General features: G+C 41.7%; 1 protein-coding gene across 1 annotated transcript; it reads left to right on the top strand.

Moving 5' to 3' along the window:
• The first annotated feature begins 13,611 nt into the window (after window positions 1–13,611).
• LOC4323864 (gibberellin 3-beta-dioxygenase 2-like) lies at window positions 13,612–15,705 on the top strand. Its single transcript, XM_015779152.3, has 2 exons — window positions 13,612–14,236; window positions 14,344–15,705. Exons 1-2 carry the CDS (start codon window positions 13,764–13,766, stop codon window positions 14,990–14,992), a joined length of 1,122 nt encoding a protein of 373 aa, XP_015634638.1. The 5' UTR covers window positions 13,612–13,763; the 3' UTR covers window positions 14,993–15,705.
• Window positions 15,706–23,279: the final 7,574 nt, after the last annotated feature.

The raw sequence follows: 23,279 nt of genomic DNA, 5'->3' as shown, positions 1-23,279 counted from the left end.
AGGGAAAAGGGCGACGACAGGGCGGCACAACGGCAAGCCTCGCCGTCGGCCTCCAGCGCCGATTTCTGCCGCCTTGCCACTGTCCTCTGGAGCTTCGGAGAGAGAAGAAGGGATGAAGGGCAGCGACACCACTCGTTTGCGGGTGAGAGGGCACGATGGCGAGGGATGGAGGGCGCGGTGGTGAGGGAGGAGCGAGGTAGGCCAGCGAGGAGCTGATCCGCGCACTGCAGCCCACCGGCTCGGCGCCTTCTCCGCTCGCCGCTCGCTGCTTTCCCCTGGCCCACCTCCCATGCCCGCCGTTGCCTTGCGTGCCCACGAGTCACCACCGCTGTCCGTCGTCGCCTCGCGTGGCCCGCCTCCCGCGAGTTGTCGCACCGCATCCGAGGTAGAGGGGAGGAAGAACCGAAAAAGGGAGATGTATGGGGGGAATGGGGTGGAAGAAGTGTAGTAGAGGTTGACATATGGGTCCCATTTGTCATAGACTTATAATGGAGATAGTAGATGGAGAGGCTGTTGGAGTAAACAACGAGTTTGACTTGCTAAATTAGATGGAGAGTTTGCCAAATAGACATTTAGAGAGTCAGATTTGGAGAGACTGTTGGAGATGCTCTAAGGAGTACTAGTACTAGTATTACTGCATTGGTGAAGGGAAGGACATCTCTAAAAATATTTTTGTATGTCTCAGAACGACAAGTATTTTACTAAAAAAAAGCTAGAATGACAAGTTAATTGAAACGGAGGGAGTAACGAATATGAATTGGCAAAATTAAATCTTGTGTGCACCTACAGTATATTTTGAACTATACAGTAACATTTTGTATTACCAAATGTCCATGTCCAAGTACCTTTGACTAATCTCTCCTACAGATGCAAAAGGAGGTCAAGGAAATGAAGAAACTTCTGCATCGACGATCATGATAACCGGCATATTTTCATAAAGATATTCTAACTGCTTTCTTTCACAACGATCACTTCACAATTTCAACCAACAGTCCTGTCTTTGATCGATGGTGCTTGAGAAACTACAAAGCCGGTCTCCTCTTTTTTGTTTACCTAAGGGATCTATCTATCCTAGCTATCCAAAAAGCTAATTAGCTAGTGTATGTTGTACATGTGCCATGTCCTACACATGAACGGTTTTAATTTAGTACCCAAACAATTAGGTTTCCCCAGTGCTGAATTAAATTCTTGTATAGCAATAGCATTGTTCATACATGCTGCACATATATATGCATCTCCACTGAGCTATCAGTGCTGGTCGTCTTGTCAACTAAGATACACTACACTCCATCCATTCCCCTATTCTCCTTTGTGGCTACCAACCAGCACCCTCACAGCCTCACCAAAGGACATCACATTACACCCCTCAACACCCACCACCCTCACACAACATGTTGTCCTAATGTTTCCTAGTGTTGACACCCTAAGTGTGTGCAGGTGCATCAGTATGTACACAAAAAATGCTTCCATTGGTGGGAGTTTGTCCCATGGACCATGATTTTTGTACCATTCCGTATAGATGCGGCCAATCCCATATATATACACATGCATGCATCATGTGTGTGATAAGCATTTTCATTTTATCATCGAGTTGCATGCACCGACCGGTTGGATTACTTGATCGCGTTGCTAGATGGCAATATATGCATGCCATATGTGTAATGGTGGAGCCAGCGGTATTATCGAGCATGGATAGTTAATAGTATTTTTTGACAACCAGCTAGTTTTTACGGGCATCGATGGTAATTGTAGTGGTAACAGTAGAGCTTGGGTGGACATCCGACATGCCAAGAACTGCCTTCTGCGCCATTGCATATGTTTATGTTGACGTGTACGCGCCTCCTCGGTTGTTCATACTTTCGATTGACTATGCTTTTGCACTGTAATTTTAGGTAGGTGTTACCCCACATCATGTGACATTCACATGGTAGACAAGAGTCTCCTAACTTCAATTCATCTTGTCATATTTGGCCAGCCCTGGCCTGACAATGTCCCTAGACAATATGTGTTGGGGGTTTGGAATAAATGCCGACATGGTGAGCCTCCATTTAGAACTCATTTGGTTAATTTGTGTACTATTTATATAGCAATGTGTTTTAGTTTTCTTTTATTTGATAGTAAAACTACACATACTTCCTCTATTCCAAAAAAAATAAAGAATATGATACATTACAGTACAACAAATTTATAAAAAAAACTTGTACAAATTCATTGCATTAAAATAGGTCGCATCATATCATATTCTAGTCTTAGTTTTTTTTCCTTATACAAGGAGTATATAGCTGGGTCGATCTGACTAAGGGGGTGTTTGGAAGAGAGGGGCCCCTAACTGTGCCCTGCCATATGGTTCTCCATAAATGCCTGCTGTAGCATCCATGATTGAACCATGTGTAACAAAAGATGGAGCAGGCTAGCCAATCAAACAAAGGAATCCAGGAGGATATATGCTACTGACATGCTAGCTCATCACACACTGCTCTGCTATGGGTACCCCCCCACCCCCCAACACACACACAAAATCGACGAGGGTTATCTATAGTACTGCACAGTTGTATCATTAATATGTGGGACTATAGATCTACCTGCTCGCCGCTTCCACAACAGGGGCGGTACTGTAGAGGATCCGTGTCAGAGAAAAAAAAACTTTCATATTTTCCTCTCTAAATTAATTTGAGAATAAAAATGTTATACAGGGCCTGTCGTTTATAGGTTTTCTTTTTATGCATCCAGAAAAACCCCATGTCGGTCATAGTATATCTGTATATGTTACTAAGTAATTGACTGGTATTTTTAGCGGAATGTGACATGAATTGGATTAGCTTGACAAGGAGATCGTGCCGGAGGAAAAGGACAAATGATATTTCATGATAGAAGATGCTCTACATATCTATCGAAATTATGCATTTGGTGGCTAGCTAGCTAGGTCCCCTTACGTTCTAAAAGGTCATTTTTACTCGTTTTCCTTTTCCTTTAAGTTGCGTTTCTTTCTTGACCTGAAAATTATCAGCAGAGATAGCCCAATGCAGGAATTTTGCCTGATTATTGTGAGGAATGAATTATTTCCTATGAAATTTCTTCAAAAATTCTGAATACGTGATATATATATTATAAATTTATATACCAAATGAGTCAAAATAAAAGAAATGAAACTGTTTTCGTTATATGTAGTACCGGATCAAACAGGACTATACTACGTACCCTGCATCACTTATATAAAGTTGCTACTCCGTACTAGGCTTCGAACCAATCATGTGTGGCCGAAAACCGTCAAAATTAATACTACCTCCATTCAAAAAAAATATTTTTTACCTATCTCACACATACCAATATAAAAAAAATAGAATACCCCTACTTTATCAAATCCTAATGCAATTATTCCTCATTTTATCTACTCCCGATACAATTATTCATTACTTTTATAAACTATGATATGTAATGGTTATTTTAAAAATACTTATTTTCTGACAAATGAAATAAGCCAAAAATAAACTTATTGCGGACGGAGGGAGTAGCTCCGAAATCTGGTAGTGAGTAGAGCTTACTAGGACATGTATGTGCGATTCAAATTGGGCCAAGCTATCTTAGGCTAGGCTTGTCATGCTGCATATATATGCATGACGATTCAAGCATGTTTTTGCATTGCACAATATATGTTGGTGTGCTATAGCTAATAGTGTCATATACTACCTCCATATTTTAATGTATAACGCCGTTGACTTTTTGATCAACGTTTGACCATTCGTCTTATTTAAAAAAATTATGTAATTATTATTTATTTTATTATGACTTGATTCGTCATCAAATGTTCTTTGAGCATGATATAAATATTTTCATATTTGCACAAAAATTTTAAATGAAACGAATGGTCAAACGTTGATCGAAAAGTCAACGGCGTCATACATTATGGTGGGAGTATATACGTGCATGCAGCTACCGGTGACCTTTCAGTGATTCATCTAGTCACCCTATATACAGTACACAGGCCGGCAGCTAGCATGCATGGATGAAGGAGCATGCAGCTATAGCCTAGCCAAGCCAAAGTTGATTGATCGATATGACCCAATCCCAAAGTGTGTATGTATATCTTGTTTGCATTTGCATTGCAATTTTGCATGGATGGATATATCGATGTCATATATATTGTATGATCGATCTAGAGCTATATCTATATATCTATCTTACCCTAGAATCATATCCTGTTGTGCCCTGCATTTGCTACTTGCATATCCTGTTTGTGCTCGAGAAGGAACAAGCTATGTCGATCGGTATATGTGTGTATATGTGCCCATCTATCAGTTATATCCATTGTACCTCCATGCTGTTGTGGTCGACAATGATTGACATATATCTTGTGCACAATCGCTCGGTTTGCGCGAGATATACATGCACTACTTTTACAGGCCATCCCTTTTCTCTCTCGATGTGTGGATCGAATTGATATATGATAGTATAACATATAGTACCTCCTCCGATCACAAATAAGTGACGTTATAGATGAGAGGCGGTCAGCGATACAGTTGTTTGATTATTACTCCTTCCGTTTCGCAGCTACTCTCTTCGTCTCAATAAATTAAACATTTGTCATAATACTAGGATACAACTTTTTTTTACAGAGAGAGTAATTCATTTCTGACAATTCTCAGGACAAATAATAGTGGGAGAAATGGCTATGGTGTCCCGTGTCCATCATTAGTACAGTATTTTCTAGAGGCTCCATTCAAATGCACGTGGAGAGAGTAATTAATACTACGGTATACTCCCTCCATCTACTTTTGATAGTCATATTTCATCTTGGTACAATGACCAAGGATAAGTGATTCTACTTATCATCCATTTAAGCTATTCCTCGTAAACAAACGATTTATTAATATTTACATTTCTCGATGTCTATATAGCCAATCTTGTGTGGAAGAATAGAGAGTCACGCATTAAATTCGAGAAAGTCATTAAGAGGATATGTGGTTGGATTGAAATATGCCTATCAGATTTGGAAATATACTTATCAAAAGTAGACGGAGGGAGTAACACTTATGAAAAATGTGGAAAAGTTATAATTATTTGAAACTATTTTTAAAGTCAACTCTAGCAACAACATTTTTAAATTAAGTTAAACTCGAAGTGTTCAAAGAGATATTAATGGTCAAAACTTAAACGAGTTGACTGCACGCATTAATATAAAATATCACTTATTTAATAAGTGAATGGAAGGAGTACATGTTATTGAAGTTTTTCAAATTTTCTCTTAACTATTTAGATAACATACAAGAAAGTGGACGCATGTCCTTATATAAGCCTTAAACCTCACTTTTGTACCATAACAAATAAATATATATATAACCATGAATTGGTGGCAGACTGATACTGTGACAGTGACTTATTATGTTGCATGTCAACTCACCAGGTAGGTTTGAAGTGTTTGCAGTAGGCCTCTAAATGTTCTTTGACTAAAAGAACAAATAAAGCTGAAGTCCTACGATTTTTCTCAGAAAACATCTCACATTCCAGCCGACAAGGTCATGTTATTCCTAGATCCTCCACTGCTTGTGAAGTGGCCTAGGATAAGCTTTGTCATACAATCTGAAGGGATCCTAATGGCAGCATTAAGCACCGATGAAATTGATGAAAAAGGGAGCTATATATTGCTATAATAATATAATATTAGTCAATGAGAATTGTTTATATATATGTAGATATCAGACAGGCCACGTACACCTTGCATTGGCCACATTGTGTTGTTTGCGCATTCAGCATCATAATCCATCCATCCATCAGTGTGTGTCGATCCGTTTTAGATAGCGGTTTTAATTATAATTGCAGTACGGCCACTAGTACAGTGCATTGGATCCCCAGATGCTGATGATCGATCAATTTACCAACCAATTATGTACACCAGCCCTCCATTTATTAATGATAGACCTATCTGATCTCCACCAATCGGAGGGGTCTTCTCTCAAGCTCTATATCGGATCACGTTAAGATTCGTGTTACCGGCGAAACAGCCCTTAAGAGCATGTACAATAACAGGCTATAGATCAGCTATAAACACATATGGATAGTGTGCATGCCTAAGAATAGATATCAAGTGACAAGTAATTAATGGGGATCAGATCGATGAAGATTGACAAAGAACCATTGGCTTGATTGTGTAATGCAAAGGTTGGCGCAACGAATTCATGGGTAGGCAGGCTTATGTGTGGACTACAGGCAAATCTGTATTTTTCTTAAAGGCAACCTCACTATAAATAAAAGAATAAAATATCTCGATGGAGCCAAATTTTCGAGGGGATGTAATAAGTGGAGTAGATGAAGCAAGGGATGAAGCAAGTGGGGAAAGGAAGGGGTAGAGCATGGAGGATGCGAGGGATATTAGTTAGGTTCAATAATGTATATCGACACAAGTTTTGTACTATTAATTAGATGGAGAATGAGTTGCCAAAAATCAAATAGTATTGTAATGAAAATTTAAATTAATGTTTATATCCAATATATTGATTATTTTTTATGACAAAACACACACATATATAACTCATAATATCTATCTTATTAATTACTTCCTCCATTTCACAATATTTTCCGCAGCTTATTTATACTTTGTTAGCACAAACCAAGAAAAAGAACTACTTCTCCCTGTCAAATAAATCTACCCCATTTCACAATATTTGTCCACAGTATATTATGAGTACAAACCAAGCATATATATATATATATATATATATAGATGTTTGATCCAATTCGAGCATAATATTCTTACCTTTTTACCCCTCTTTTCTATAGAAAGGATTTCTCTGACATGGTCACTAACATATATTCCCTCCGTACTCGTAAAGGTAGTCGTTTAGGACAATATTTGAGTCAAACCTTGGGAATATAAATCATGAATAACTCTCAAGTTGTTGAGTTTGAAAATGTAAAAATTATATGAATAGATTTATCTTGAAAAATACTTTCATAAAAGTATACATATATCACTTTTCAATAAATATTTTTATAGAAATAAGAAGTCAAAGTTGTGTTTTGGGGACCGTGTCGCTGTCCAAAACGACTTCCTTTACGAGTACGAAGGAAGTATACTCATCGTCATTAGGCCAAATGTCAGTGACCACTTAAATCAAAGGATCTTAATCCCTTTTCTACCTTACATTTAATGATGTGGATATTGCTTCTTTTCCTAAAGATAATGGAGGGATTAATTTTATTGGACCAGATAGATATGTGCACCCCTGAATATAGTTAGTTGGGATTTGCTCCATCAAGAAAGCTATTCGATCCGTTAATTAGCAGCAGCAGGTATGCTGACATGATGCTCTCTTAATTAATTAATTAATTAAGGTAGTGGTTAGCAACACATATACTAGTACAATACGTGCTTAAACGACAAGCACAAAACAAAAGCCATTAGGGAAAGCTAATGTGGCTATCGATGGAAAGGGCCAATTCATCAAGCAGCTAATGTGAGGACGTGCAACGAGACAAATCGCAAATCTTTTCTTGTCGCCGTGTGTACGCTCTGCGACAAGCATTAATGCGTCTCTCAACGTCACTTTTACAGCCTTTGGTTCCATGCTAAAATAATTCGACCGTTTTTTGTCCCCGATGGGGGCATTAATACTCCAAAAATATCGACGTCGCGACGAGCAAAAAGGTCGCCGATCGATCGATTAATTTATATAATTAATTTAATGGTTATTCTTTTCTTAAAACATATGACATACGTATGCACTCGTATAAACGTGTACACGCACACCCGGTATGTATGGACAGAACCGAAGAGACGTAAATACGAACACTCTGTATCTAGAATTTAATTCTGAATAGACAAATTCCACCATAATAAAAAAAATTAATCAGTTGACTACACTCACTTTTCAAATTAATTGGTTATTATTGTACTTAAAAACCAAAGGTATTTCTCAATTAATTATCTTTCTTTCGTATTCAAGTCGTGGGTAGAAGCAAGATCAGATACTATGATATTATTATCGTCCACTCGCACTTATACAGACCCTTTTACTTATATGTGGATGAGAGAAATGAAAGAGAGACGTCAGTAACAACCATCTCTTTCTAACCATAATTTGTATAGCACATGGGAGAATTAAATGCCAAAAAGGACACCGCAATAGAAACGTATTGTTACAATTATCGATACGAGTTCTTTATTAGCGGATATGACATATCGCTCAAATATGAGCGCAGTCAAACTTCGAAAATTAAATTATTAATAAAAAATATCAGGATTTAAGATGTAAAAAATATATTGGTAGATTCTTGACAAAAGACCCTCTTTTTCATATAGTTATACTTTAAGTATTATTGACAAATATATAGTTCAAGAAAAAAATGATAAAACATTGAAGACTCTGTCGATGTTTTAGAACGTCATCCTAGCTATTTAGAACGGAAATAGTATAGTATAAGACAGTTATTACAGACAACTGCTATATATGTCCAATAACTAACCAGCCAAGATGAATGAACAATAAACATATCACTAATTGATAGAGTTAAGAGTAGTGCTGCTGTTCATATGATTATTATTTATTTATTTTTTTCAGATTCCATTGTGCTAAGATTCCTTCTCTTTTCAGCTGGATGGCTCCAACCATTGAGGTCGTCCTAAGGCTAGAGAGTCCATAGGATGCACTGACTAGAGTACTCTGTGCATGGTGATCTACTAGCTACTACACTCAATATTGGACAAAAGATACCCCAAAAGTGCCATGCAACCCTGTCCATTTTTCTATTATTAGCGGGCTGTACTGTGGTTTGGTGACAGGGCTTGCTGTCGCAATGCAGTTGGTTAGAATTTGTAGTTGCAAAAAAAAATGTATATATGCCCCTCTGCTGTGAAGAACATAATTGACTTGTTAATGAAATCTTTTGCATTTACTATATCCCAAAAAGATTCCAAGAAAAATAACTTGAGAAGAAGAAAGTAGTAGTACTACTGTAAATTGAGGTGTGATGCAAATCAAATTGAGTTGAGACAAGTGTATTTTCATTTACCAATTAAGTTGTTTTTCTCATGTTTATTTGGACTAATATAATATTTCTATTATTATTCAAAAATATGTTCCTATCGATTCATATAGCTCGATCTGGTTTTTGTTCTGTTTCTATTACTGGTATTTAATTCAGCATTTTTTGTCGACATTTTAGTGGCTTTCAGAGCTACTCTTCTTGTAAAACCAAAAAACAAAAAAGCAAAATAATTAAAGTGGGAAAAGCACACTAGGTGTCCAAAAGTTTTAACTTGACAAAGTAAAAGAAAAGGACAGAAGGAACCTTAGCTTAGCTATCAGGTGTGGTTAATAAAAATTAATTCTACTGTGCCCAATCATTCGCCTTTGGTTTGTTAATTTGGAGGTGAGATCTCAATGTGGGTCCCAGCTACATGCTATACACTCATCTCGTATCAGGTCAGGACAAACCAACGGACAACCGTCCATGGCGAATTTGATTTTCTCCTTGGACATTTTCACACGCGGTGACTTAAATTTATCCTCGCGAAATTCAAATTAAACTGTTTGCCATTAAAAAAGTTTTCCCTGAATTTTGTACGGTTGTAGTTTATTCCAGGGGATAAGAACAACATGACCAACAAGTGTGTAGCACATCGTTTGTCTGACAGCTTGTCTTTCTTCTCCTCGTTGTTTCAGAAGAGTTTTGTGAGTTGGATAGCAGCAACTAGCAGCTTGTCACCTCTCACTCACAATTAATAGATAATTTCAGGGTGTTATGCTCCCTCCGTCCCCTAATATAAGGATTTAAACATTTTACTTGTACTGTTTTACCATTCGTCTTATAAAAAACTTTTAGAATTATTATTTACTTTTTTACTTACTTTATTATCTAAAGTATTTTAAGCACAACTTTTTACTTTTTATATTTACATAAATTTTTTAAATAATATGAGTGGTCAAACAGTGCAAGCAAAATTTCAAAATCCCTTATATTATGGGATGGAGAGAGTACATGTTTAGGTAAAGAAAAATAAGATCATCCATGGTATCTATGGAAATTGTTGTAATTAGCCGCTGAGCTATCACACGATTTGTTGGGCTCCTTTCAGCGAATATGAACCAATAATGGATAAATTGTTAGTGGGAATACTCAATTAAAAGGAGGGAAAAGGCATGTGTGTATAAATACAATTAGGCTGAGTTCAGTACCCATAGCTCCCAACTCGTACCTCTCTTTTTCATACGTATGCTTTTCAAATTGCTAAACGGTGTATTTTTTAAAGATTTTTATATGAAAGTTGCTTTAAAAACTCATATTGATCTATTTTTGAAAAAAAAACTACTAATACTTAATTAATCACACGTTAATAGACCACTCCGTTTTCCGTGCAGAAGTGATTAGTTATGGAGCTTAGGAGGGTTAAACATTTAGTATAGGTTTTATGATAAATAAATTGTTGAAATGAGCAAAATTGTAGGGGAAAAAATAGAGTGGCCCCGAAAGCTATTCGTCAAGCCGATTGGGTTAATCATTTTGCACATTAATTTTGGAAGATGTTCCCATAGAATTCCCAACATGCATAAGGAGATGTACATCTATTTTAACCCTAACAATAAAATAGGGATATTGGACTGCCCTTGACGTAATTGTTTGATCATTTGGCGCGTTTAGCATATAAGAGCACAATACGTGTTAGTTATGCAATGTATTTACCAAAACAAGAAAAAGGTGCAAGACTCCCATTCTTTTGGCCTTTTCCTCACCAATTCCACACTCCTGCCTTGAGCTGTATATGACTTGTAAAAGATATTTGGTTTACAACTTTCCATTCCCCATAGGAGAAAGGCCCAACGGGACTTTTCGCCGGAGCTCCATTGATTGTGAAATATGGGAAATGTACCGGCAAATGGCCCCCTTTACGTTCGAAACAAAATACATCTCTCGTGGCATTCTAAGATACGGGGTATCTGTGTGCGTATGACTAGCATGTCTGAATTTTCCCCATGTAATAACATATGGTTGTAGTCAGCGGGGCCATGGGCGGCGGTGGGCCACGCGTTGCAGCGGAGAAGGTCAGGAGGGCGGCGCTGCGGCAGGTAGCAGCAAGACGTTGGCGACGATGTCTCTTTGGGTGGCAGGTGCTGCGGAGCACGACAGCGAAGGGTGCGGCGGAGGATGGCGGCGTCCTAAGCGTCGACGAATAGTCCTCGGCAAGAAGAAGGCGAATCCGGTAAAGGTGGTTTCGTAGGCAGTAGCGACCCTAGGGGCGATAGCGGCCTGCGAGTCCGGGTAGAAGACCTCCTCAGCTTCGGTAACTGCGGCCCTAGGGGCGGCGGTGGCCTAAGTGCCGGTACAAGGATCTTAGTGAGGAGGAGGCCGATCCCGGCGGTGGCAGTGGCCCTAGCTAGGGGCGGCAAAGGCCTCGGAGTCAGGACGAAAGAGGATATCCTCGGTGACAGCTGTTGAGGACTCCAATAGCGGCGGCAACGGGCTAGGGGTCTGAGAGGCGGAGGAGGATTCTGATGTCGATGGAGGTCTAGGAATCCAATGAAGCAGAAGCTGATCCTTTTGGCTCACATCTGGTCGGCTAGTTCTGACTGTATGACGATGGATGAGTGGGGTTTAACCGGCGTCACGTGGCGTCAGCTCACTTGAAGCGGATGAAGATAGCACCAGCGGAATTTCGTAGCGACAACGCACTAGGGGTGATGGCAATTAGATGACTTCCACTCGTTGAATTTGGCCACTTCAAGAGAGGATGTGGGGAAGCAGGGATGTATAGAGGTCGTAGTGTTTTTTTTTCCCTTTTTTTTTGGTTTTGTGTTCTCTTTGTTGAGATGTGAGTCTAATTGTTCTTGTATCATTTTGATTTTGTATATCCCTCGTAGATATAGAGGCCGGACTAATGAAAATCAATTATCTAAAAAAAATATGGTTGTAATCATTTCTTAATATTTAGCATAATAATCAACATTATTTTGCAAAGAAAAGGTAAAACCTAGACCATTGCATTATTATTGTTACTAAAATAAAAGAAATATAGTGCAGAAAAAATCATGATGAGGATTAGACATATATTCAGGAACTAGAGTGGACTCGAATCCTTATATACAAATTTTTATATACTACCGCATTATTATTTGTTTATATTTAAATAAGAAATAAGAATGGTTCCAGGGCGGCGCCGTACGTAGCCTAAAGAGAGAAAAGGGAGAAATTGGTGGAGAGCGCGTGGGAAGCGGCGGGCGGCGGCGGGGCTGCACGGATCCCACCCAATGGCGACGCGCCCTCTGCTCCATCGATCCCGACAACGCATCCAGAAGGCGCCGGCGACACCTCGCCGCCGATCGTCCGCCGCCCCTAGTCGCCGCCATCTCTCGATCATCCCCCTGTCCCTTCCCTTCCACGCACGGCCGGCCATTCCATCGCCGCCTACCTCCAGACCCAATGCATCCTCTCTCTCTCTCTCTCTCTCTCTCTCTCTCTCTGTCTCTGTGTTAATTTTGTAATGTATTAGCAACCATTCATGGATGGATGGATGATGATGATCATGGCCTCTGTCCTCTGTTTTTACTCGTGGCTGCAGACTAGTGCTGTCTTTTCTCTTGTTTGCTGTTCTAGAATCTGTGTGCTGTTTTCTAAACAATTTACTGTTTATATTTGTTTTGTTTTGTTTATTTTTGTAGTTGTAATATAAGGTTAGTCTTCTTAGTAAATATATTGAAAAAAGAAGAAGTAGATAACACGGTTTGAATCTTGGTAATTGTACTGTGCTCGACAAATTAGGACGTAATCCTATCGTTTCAGATTATAAAATGATTTGACTTTAGTCAAAGTCATGTTGTTTCAAGTTTGACTAATTTTATAGACAAATATAATAATATTTATAATACTAAATTAGTTAATTAAATATATTTTCATAATAAATTTGTCTTGAGTTAAAAATATTACTACTTTTTCTATAAAATTAGTCAAACTTAAAGCAGTTTGATTTTGACTAAAGTCAAGACGTCTTATAACCTGAAACGGATGTAGTACTGTATATGGGAACTAGCATGAAGATCTTGCTACTGAAAGTAAAATATCGAATGAAATTCGACGTGTATGAGAATTATACGGTAATCATAATTAATTAGAAGTGGCTGCATGTGAGAATGTTTGGTTCTAAAGCAGACAGACGAATTAAAAAAAAACACCACGGCAACGGAGGACGCTACTGTTCCTGTGAAATTCCTATGTTTAATTACCTAATCTGTTTTATGTAATGTGATAATTAAAAATTACTCTGGTGCTTATTTCACATTGTGATTTTACTTTACTATAACATAACTTAATTTGTATGAATATGTGTGTTATTAATTGGGTGGCAGTGCCACTAGCCAGCCAGGGGGTGGTGATGAGCATACTAGCTAGATTTGTGTTGTGTAGCTAAGCTGGTGGCCTTGTGTGCTCCACATCACTCCAAACCCTCTGTCCCAATCACCACATTTTTTCCTCTCCAAATCTATTAATTAATGATCCATTTCAATTCTTCATCACTGATTTATTCACCAATTAATTCTCTCTTTTTTTTTCTTCCACTACGCTCCAAAACTTCTCTCCCTATATATACCTCTCCCTTGTACTTGTCCAGTTCTTACACTCGTCTCACTTTACTACTCATTCCACTATTGTAAAGTCATAGAAAAAATTTATATAGAGAGAAAAAATTAGTGTTGTTATTGTTACTGGCTTTCTGCCAGACGAGACGAGCGAGCGCGCGAGTGTGTTGCTCTCTGGTCATCGTCGTCGTCGTCGCGATGCCGACGCCGTCGCACTTGAAGAACCCGCTCTGCTTCGACTTCCGGGCGGCGAGGCGGGTGCCGGAGACGCACGCGTGGCCGGGGCTGGACGACCACCCGGTGGTGGACGGCGGCGGCGGCGGCGGCGAGGACGCGGTGCCGGTGGTGGACGTCGGGGCGGGCGACGCGGCGGCGCGGGTGGCGCGGGCGGCGGAGCAGTGGGGCGCGTTCCTTCTGGTCGGGCACGGCGTGCCGGCGGCGCTGCTGTCGCGCGTCGAGGAGCGCGTCGCCCGCGTGTTCTCCCTGCCGGCGTCGGAGAAGATGCGCGCCGTCCGCGGCCCCGGCGAGCCCTGCGGCTACGGCTCGCCGCCCATCTCCTCCTTCTTCTCCAAGCTCATGTGGTCCGAGGGCTACACCTTCTCCCCTTCCTCCCTCCGCTCCGAGCTCCGCCGCCTCTGGCCCAAGTCCGGCGACGACTACCTCCTCTTCTGGTATATATACATATATACTCTCCCATGCATTCCATGCACATACACTCTACGTATATATCTACCTCTACGTATATATCTACGTATTGATCTACGTATAATATACGCAGTGACGTGATGGAGGAGTTTCACAAGGAGATGCGGCGGCTAGCCGACGAGTTGCTGAGGTTGTTCTTGAGGGCGCTGGGGCTCACCGGCGAGGAGGTCGCCGGAGTCGAGGCGGAGAGGAGGATCGGCGAGAGGATGACGGCGACGGTGCACCTCAACTGGTACCCGAGGTGCCCGGAGCCGCGGCGAGCGCTGGGGCTCATCGCGCACACGGACTCGGGCTTCTTCACCTTCGTGCTCCAGAGCCTCGTCCCGGGGCTGCAGCTGTTCCGTCGAGGGCCCGACCGGTGGGTGGCGGTGCCGGCGGTGGCGGGGGCCTTCGTCGTCAACGTCGGCGACCTCTTCCACATCCTCACCAACGGCCGCTTCCACAGCGTCTACCACCGCGCCGTCGTGAACCGCGACCGCGACCGGGTCTCGCTCGGCTACTTCCTCGGCCCGCCGCCGGACGCCGAGGTGGCGCCGCTGCCGGAGGCCGTGCCGGCCGGCCGGAGCCCCGCCTACCGCGCTGTCACGTGGCCGGAGTACATGGCCGTCCGCAAGAAGGCCTTCGCCACCGGCGGCTCCGCCCTCAAGATGGTCTCCACCGACGCCGCCGCCGCCGCCGACGAACACGACGACGTCGCCGCCGCCGCCGACGTCCACGCATAAGCTATAGCTACTAGCTACCTCGATCTCACGCAAAAAAAAAAAGAAACAATTAATAGAGCAAAAAAAAAAAGAAGAGAAAATGGTGGTACTTGTGTTTAAGGTTTCCTCCATGCAAAATGGTTTGCATGCATGCATGCAAAGCTAGCATCTGCAGCTGCAAGAATTACAAGAGCAGAGAAGCAGACAGCTAGATGGAGATAATTAATTAATTAATTAATCTAATTAAGCATGCAATAATTAAGATTATTATTCTGATTTCAGAACTGAAAAAAAAAGTGTGGTTAATTAATTATTGGTTAGGCTTAATTTTATCTAGATGTAGAAAAAGAATCAAGATCTTCAAGCAAGAGAGAAGAGGATCGAAGAAGAAGGAAAAGAAAACGAAAAGGACATGCTGTGTTGTCTCTTCTAGTTGTACCCTGGCTGCTGATTAAGTGCTTTGTTTTGTTGCTGCAAGCTTGTCGTTACTGATTATTAGTTAGTTATGCATCTAATTGATTAAACTAATCTGTTTGGCATTTTGGCTCGAGCTAAGCTATAGCCAGGCTGGTCAATGATAGGAACTTGTACAATTTAAGCAATTGAACCTGATCCTGTACTGGCATGTATGTATATATGCAAGTGATGAGAACCACTAGCTAGTATAGCTAGACATGTATTTGTATAGATGTGTGTGTGTATGTATATTTATATTCCTACAGTGGAATAGGCCATGGATGTGTAAGCTAGTGCAGCTACAAGTCTGCAACTTTGTAGGACACATCTGGCTTTGTACTGTTGTGCAAGCAAGCATGCTCTCAACAAGTTAACAAACCAGATGGGCCAGACAATGCATGCATGATCCACACGGATACAATGCAAGATGTAGAAGAAGAGAAGAACAAGCAAGAAATAGTACATGGTTATATGTTCAGGGAAGCTCGAAATTCTGAGAAGCAGCTAAGATGAGTAGCTAGCTGGATTTTGTATGAATGAATGAATCTGAAAAAGTAAAACTAAACTGGATTTTGTATTTCCTGATTTCTAGTTTATTTTTTTAGATTTTACAACTATAAATTCTTGGAATTTTGTTAAAGAATTAATTAGGATTCTGTTTGAGGGAGTCGAAGATTTCGAGAGAAGCCATGGCTCCGAGAAGCTCCTCGAAACAGGGCTACACTATGTGCTAGCTTCTTTTTTTTTCTTTTTTTCTTTTTTTTTCTTTTTTTTATGCCGGGAACACTATGTGCTAGCTGTGTGTTTACGAATCATGTACATAATACATGTGGGGCAAGAGCCTGAAAGATGCAGGGTTTGGGCTTTTCCTGCAAGCACAAGGCCACAAGGGAGCCCCTTTTGTTCTGAAAGAGTGAAAGAAATTGGAGATCTCTGCAGGGATCCCTTTTTACTTTTTGCATTTCAGCCTGGACACATCTATGATCTACTGACTACTACCCCCTCATTTGCATGCATGCATGCATGAATGAATGATGCAAAACCAGAGAAGATGCCATGCATATGTGCATTAGGAGTTAGGACACAGGGCCAGGCCTCCTCAACTAACATTCAGATTTTCAGAGGCTGCAACTTGCAAGCAAATCTAGTACAAAGTACTACTAGTGCCAATGCCAAATCAGATGCCATCTCTATCTCCATCACACACACAAAAGCTGAGTAGTTAGAGAGGCAGTCAGTACAGACATGGAGGCAGAGGAAATTTATGTGATGGTTGCAGAGGAAGCCAATCCAGGGGACTGGAAATCTGAAGTTTGGTGAAGGAAGCAAAGAGAATGATGAGTGAGCTAGTAGTAGCAAAGCTAGGTCACTGAGCCCAGTGAGTGAGTGAGCGACTGACTGGATGAGTGAATGAGCATGTGCAGAAGCAAATTGAATGCATGAACACAAGAGAGATTTTAATTTCTCGGCATCATTCTCTTCCTCCCATTGAGATCATTTCATTTCATCTCTCTCCCTCCATAGCTGGCATGCAGCACGGCAGCCAAGTCACTGAACACAGGGCAATATTAAGCCATTGCAGGGGATGATCAGTTGTTGCATGCAATATTCACTGTCCGTCCAGTGAATCAATTCCAAGAATTAATGCCACCGATTTTTTATTTTTGATCCGCACGCATCCCTGCACAGCAAAGAAATTAAAAAACCGTCGGTTTTCGATCAAATTTGGATCAATCAAACTTCTCCCCTCAAGAAAACATAAATAAAATTATATAATAAAGAGCTCACCGTCTTCGTCGCCATCGTCTATCTATGGATGGTGACATGGATGGGTAGGTGTAGCAGAGCAGATACGGCGGGCTCCATTGGGGCCTTTCTGTCTACCCGGAGCCCGGACAGGCACCGCGACCTCCACAGTACGCCGGCCGGGCGAGCCGGAGCCCCGGACACCGACGGCGCCCGCGGCATTTTGCCATTGCCACCTCATTTTTCATCTCCTCATCTCCATTTTTTTTATCATCTTTTTTCAGACAACGATTTGTTGTTATCTTCTTGCAGAGTAGGCATGCCAACTAGGCTCGCCAGCGAGTCGCGCCACTGTGATATATGGCCTGTATTTTTCCGGGCTTCATTATCTAACACTATCCGTAAACCGGAATCCGCGTGTAGTATTTGTCTAGGCTCTAGAAAATTCCTGGATCCGCCACGCGGAGAGTCGCGTGGCTGGATTTATATGCATGTAGTTGTAGTTCAGGTGCCATGGTGAAAGCTAGAGGTATGGAAGGGAGCTAGGTTGGAACACTTGTAAGGAGGAGGTGCAACCATGTGTAAGGCAAGATGGATATGGGTGAAAAACCGGATATATGATGATTTCTTTGCAGGTTAATCTTCGCTTTCTGATCTTTACTGAACCTCATCTGGAACCAACCAATCCGGGCCTGAATATATATATAAACCTTTTAAAAAAATCCACAATATGGCACTCGTACAAACGTGCAATTAATTACTCCCTGGAAAAGATCATAGTCTCCTACCATTAGTAGCAAGTAGTAGTAGCTATCCCGTTTTTCGCATGAAGGTGTTTGTGCCGGATTGGGAATTTGGATTGCTGCTTGGTTTCATGGTGTGACACCACATGGAGGATAACGATGGCCGGCCGGCCGCCTCGAGCACACGCAACTCAACCCTGCCTCAAAGCTCAAAACCAGTAGAAGGGTAGGATAGGATGCTGGAGATGGAGTGAGCTCTACTCCGCCAACGACAGCCAGGCGCGACGACATGGCACTGGCTGTCGTGGCGGAACCTAGAAAGATTTTAGAGCCCGGACAAATCTAACTACAAGATGATATAACGTTAGTTATGGTGGCAAAACCGAGTAAACTTTTAGAGTCCGGACAAATCTAACTACAAACGACATAACGCTAGTTGTTGTGGCAAAACCGAGTGAACTTTTAGAGCCCGGATAAATCTAACTACAAACGATCGAAACGATATGACGCTGGTTGTCGTGACAGAACCGAGTAAACTTTTAGAGCCCAGATAAATCTAACTGCATTAAGTATTTGATATCTATTGGTTGGCTTTAGTATAACGGAGCCAAAAATAACTTTTAGAGCCCGAACGAATCTAACTACTGGCTGGTTATGTGCATCTCGCGATGCAGAGGCTGGGATTTGACCTCTCCCAAGCATCGTCCAGCGGTATTTGACATCTCACTAAAAACCACGATGCAAATACAACGGCAGACAGACTGCTAGCTGGAATGAAACAGGGAGAGATGGTTTCACGTTGAATTATTCTCCTTTTCAAGCTGTAAAAGGATGGTGGTTCAGAAACAGTAAAAGAAGTTGCTGCCACTTTGATGCCATCGTCGTTGTCTACTGTTCTTTGTGTGTGTGTGTGTGTGACTGACCATGACAGTCAGCAATACATACACATTGCCGGTGTGTAAATACGGCCGTAAATTTCACAATTAAGACGGGAGGACAAACGAGGCACATTGATTTCTTCTTAATCACCACGCGCAGTTAATGGCGACGCAGTAATAATAACTCTAGATCTCTCCTCTTTCTTCTACCTTTGGCCATGAACAAGATGAGCTGCGACCCCAAAGAGGACCACCCAGGATCAGGGTTTTCTGGCACGATCATATGGCAGATGACACACACAACCATGATTTCGATCGATCACCCAGCACGGCAAAAGCGTAATGGTCTCTGAAATTATCTGAATTGGCATATGCTGAGTGCATACATGATGATCCACTCCATAATGCTCCTCTGTTCTGAACTTCTGATTAATGTTGATCCACCAACCTGGTCCAGCGTTTAATTCCCAGGATAACATCGATCCTCTCCAAAGAAACAAAAGGATGTGATAGACTAAAGCCTCTCCTTCAGGAATCTTACAGGATTTTCACATGAACCAGTTCGATTCCGACAAAAATCCTCGAAAACTAATAGTATTATTCAATCCACTCCATAATGCAGACAGCATGCATGAATGGCTTGATCTTGGTAGCTAGCGAGGTACTCTAGCTAGAATCCATGGCATGGCCTTTTCACTGCAGAAGGGTTGGCCGGGAGGGACAGGGATAATATCATCGATGTTTAATCAGTCAGGTTGGGGGGCACCGGCAGCTGCAGCTAGCTAGGCTAAGCAACAGTGCTACTGCAGGGGGACAGTGGTGTTGATGTGTAATGCTACAGCTACTGTATGTTGGTTTTGGCTCCAGATCAATCTATCAGATTCAGATATACAAACTGTACATTCCAAACAAGATGGGGATCGGATATGATCATCCATAGATGAACAGTCAGGTGGTTAGCGATGGAAGGAACAGTGCCGGATGCTGCTAGCTGCAGCTGCTGCTGATAGCTGGCTGGTCGAGAGGCATCATCAACTCCATTGCACTGGGGAAAGCTGCATCATGCATGTAATGCAGATGCAGATGCCGTTCTGAACATCTGAATGTTGCAGGGCTGGGGCTGGGCTTGCTATGCTAGCTAGTAGCAAAGCAATGCAATCCAATGACAATGCCCGATACAGTATTGGGTTATCTACCCTCCTTGGAATGGATGCAGAGACATGCAGTGAATCATTATTGTGTTCGCCTCTCATGCAGGAGTACTCCCTGCATACTCATAAGGGTACCCACAATGGTTATCTATAGGCTCTATATAAGAGATCCATGTCAGCATATTTTCCTACTTGGAAGAGATTAAATGAAGAGAGAGAGCAAAGCTATCTACTAACCTGGAGATAGTCTATAGAGAAAAACGAGGCAATGTATTAGAGAGCTATAGATACCCATGTAGACATACTATTGAGATGATTTACTATTAATCTAGTCTATTGCTGAGATGTACATGTTTTATAGATAACACCTTACTTTACCATTGCGGGTGCTCTAAAGCATACTCATAAATAAAGCCGTTTAGGACAATGTTTAAGTCAAACCTTGGAATATAAATCATGAATAAAGTTGTTGAGTTTGAAAATATAAAAATTATATGAATAGATTTGTCTTGAAAAATACTTTCATAAAAGTATACATATATCACTTTTCAATAAATATTTTTATAGAAAAAAGAAGTCAAAGTTATGTTTTGGAGACTCGTGTCGCTGTCCTAAACGACTTCTTTTACGAGTATGTAGGGAGTACTGCACAATACTACTACTCCATCCATCCCAAATTATAAGACACTCTTTTTAAGGAAAATCAAACTTGATAATTTTTGACAACTTTTAACTAGTAAGCATACTAATCATATATAGGCTAAGTATTATGAATGTTATATCACTATATTCATATTTTAAAATATTTTCATGTGATACTAATTTCATATTCGTGGAGAGCATAAAATAAAATAAATTAATAATCAAAATATATAATTGAAGACGTATAAAAAAGATTCTTATAATTTGGGATGTACTTTTCAACGAGCAGTGCTTATCAGTGGCAGAAAGAAAACAGTGTATGCATACAAATGGAACTGACACAAATTCCAAAAAGATGAACTTGCATCATACTGTAGGTCACTGCATGCATGCAATGCAATGGACACATACTAGAGTGGTTCCTACCTGCTGCTCTACTTGTTTCTAGCAGGGTGACTGCACAATAATGAGTTTGCAAATTATAGAGTTGCATGTACCGATCTAGTTCATCTTGAATATTAAGATGACAAGAAAAGACGAGCAATTCACTTATATTTCAATACAATACTACAGCTGACGTGAAAACTGCAATTATTTTGTGTCAGCCAGATGCATATCAAGCCTAGAGGTCTTAAATTCGAATCACGACTGACTACAAGTTTTTTTAAAAAAAAAAAGAAAAAAAAACAATGGCTGACTACAGTTGGCAGCCTTCAGATGGACCTCATAAAGGAAGCTGTCTCAAAAAGGACCAAAACACACCTTAGAATTAATCGTCCTAGTGTTGGTTTGTCCTAGTGTTGGTACACACACGCAGGCAGATCGAGCCAACGACATGGACACGTAGCCTACTGGCTGACTACACGATTAATTAAGCACATGCTAATAGCGTTGGACAAACCAAAAACATCGAACAAAAGCTTCAGTTACCCAGCATTGTCAGCATTAATATGTCTAAAGTTGCAGCAGCAGCAGCAGCAGCAGCTACTACGTGCTCGGATCAGACACCACACGTATGTGGCTTGCGTGTTTTGAACTGATTGGGTGGTTGATTAGCTTAAGCCTGGGTCAACTAGTGTTAATTAGTCTTCGTCAAACAGATATATGTACGTCTCCATCTACATTATGTTTGTCGATCGAACAGCGTGAGGCCCATGGCGGTTGGAAAGCTGAAGCTGGACAGGCACGGAATGCTGGGAAAAAAGGGTTGCTTCAGATGACAACTAGCAGCTGGGTCGCAACGATGACAGCCCAAGCAACCCGAAGATTTTAATTACCAGTACTACTCCCTCGGTCCCTCCTTCCCAAAATATCCGCATTTCTAATGTACAATTGTTTTGTACTTGCATATTTGTTTTGTACTTGTATTAACAAAATATGCGAAATTAAATAAGAGACATTGAAATTGGTCAAAACCGGGAAATTAAATAAGAGACTACTGTGATTAGTTGAAATAAGAGCATGAAATTGTTATATTTTAAAATAAATTCTTAACGCTCGAAGTTGATATATTTTGAGACAGATGACACAAGCCAAGGTTTACCAAATTGTTTAGGGTGGGGTTACCGCCACGCCACGCCACGGTTTGGCGGTTATCACGGTAACCACACGGTATACCATGATTTTAAAAACTGAAAAGGTTACCGTACGGTTTTGTAAAGCATGACGCAAGGTGTGCATGTGATTGCAGTCACTAGCACGCATCCAGGCGAGTGACCGTGACATGAACCCACTGCTGCGACGACAACGTTGATGGAGACAGATGACATGTAGACGCCGGCCCGAACAAGTGAACAACTAGCCGGTGCAATTAAAGCCGTGGCTCTTGCCTATCTCAATTTTAACGGGTGAGGGGTGACCAAGGTGATGTGTATCGCAAATGCGTCGGTGGCTTGCATTGAGCACGTGTAATGTGAGGCGTGCGACCATATCCCCAAACTCGGCTAACCCTTGGCAGAGAAGACATCGTCACCAACGAATTACGTATAGGCGAGTGACTCTCATTGGAATTACCATGATGAAGAGGCTGTGAGAATTACAATGTGGTGAGGTTGTGGACAATGTGAAGCGGAAGGTTTTAATTGGGCAAGAGTTCCAACGTCGCACGAAGTCTAATTTTACGAAAAGGGAGTATACGCTTTTGGTTTGGAGAAGGCATGGATGCATGGGTAGGCAAGAAGGCAGGCGACAAGAAGCAGCACGAGACAGGAGGCCCAAGACAGAGATGAGCTGGGCCCAAGATGAGATGAGATGAGATAGAGGGGGTGCGATTCTGACAGCGGCGTGTGCACGGCATGAGGTGGCTGCTGCCCCGCCGCCAGCCGATGTGGGAGGGCCCGGGCCCCGGCCGGCGACAGAGACATGGTGTGGGCGTCGCCGGCGCAGGGGACAGCCAACCGTGCCAAATGGCCCCCCGGCATGTGCGCGATCGTGTCGCCCAGCACTGCCTCTCGATCGGCCACGCCGTCAAATCAAAATGGGCGGGGACAGACAAGTAGAACAGCCAGCCAACCAGACACCAGCAGTGCTCATCTCTTAGGAGTATCTTCTACAAGTATGTTGTATACGCATATGATATAGCAGAGGACACAAGGGTATAATGAAAAACTCACCAGGTAAGAAGGGCAAGGGGCAAGGAGAGATGGCGAAGGGGATGCTTGGTGTTGGTGTCCAGGACCAATCTTTTAACACC

This window comes from Oryza sativa, chromosome 1, assembly GCF_034140825.1.
Source record: "Oryza sativa Japonica Group chromosome 1, ASM3414082v1".
Taxonomy (NCBI): Eukaryota; Viridiplantae; Streptophyta; class Magnoliopsida; order Poales; family Poaceae; genus Oryza; species Oryza sativa.
Note: the sequence above shows the minus strand (reverse complement) of the source record. Positions and strands in the feature narration are given on the sequence as shown.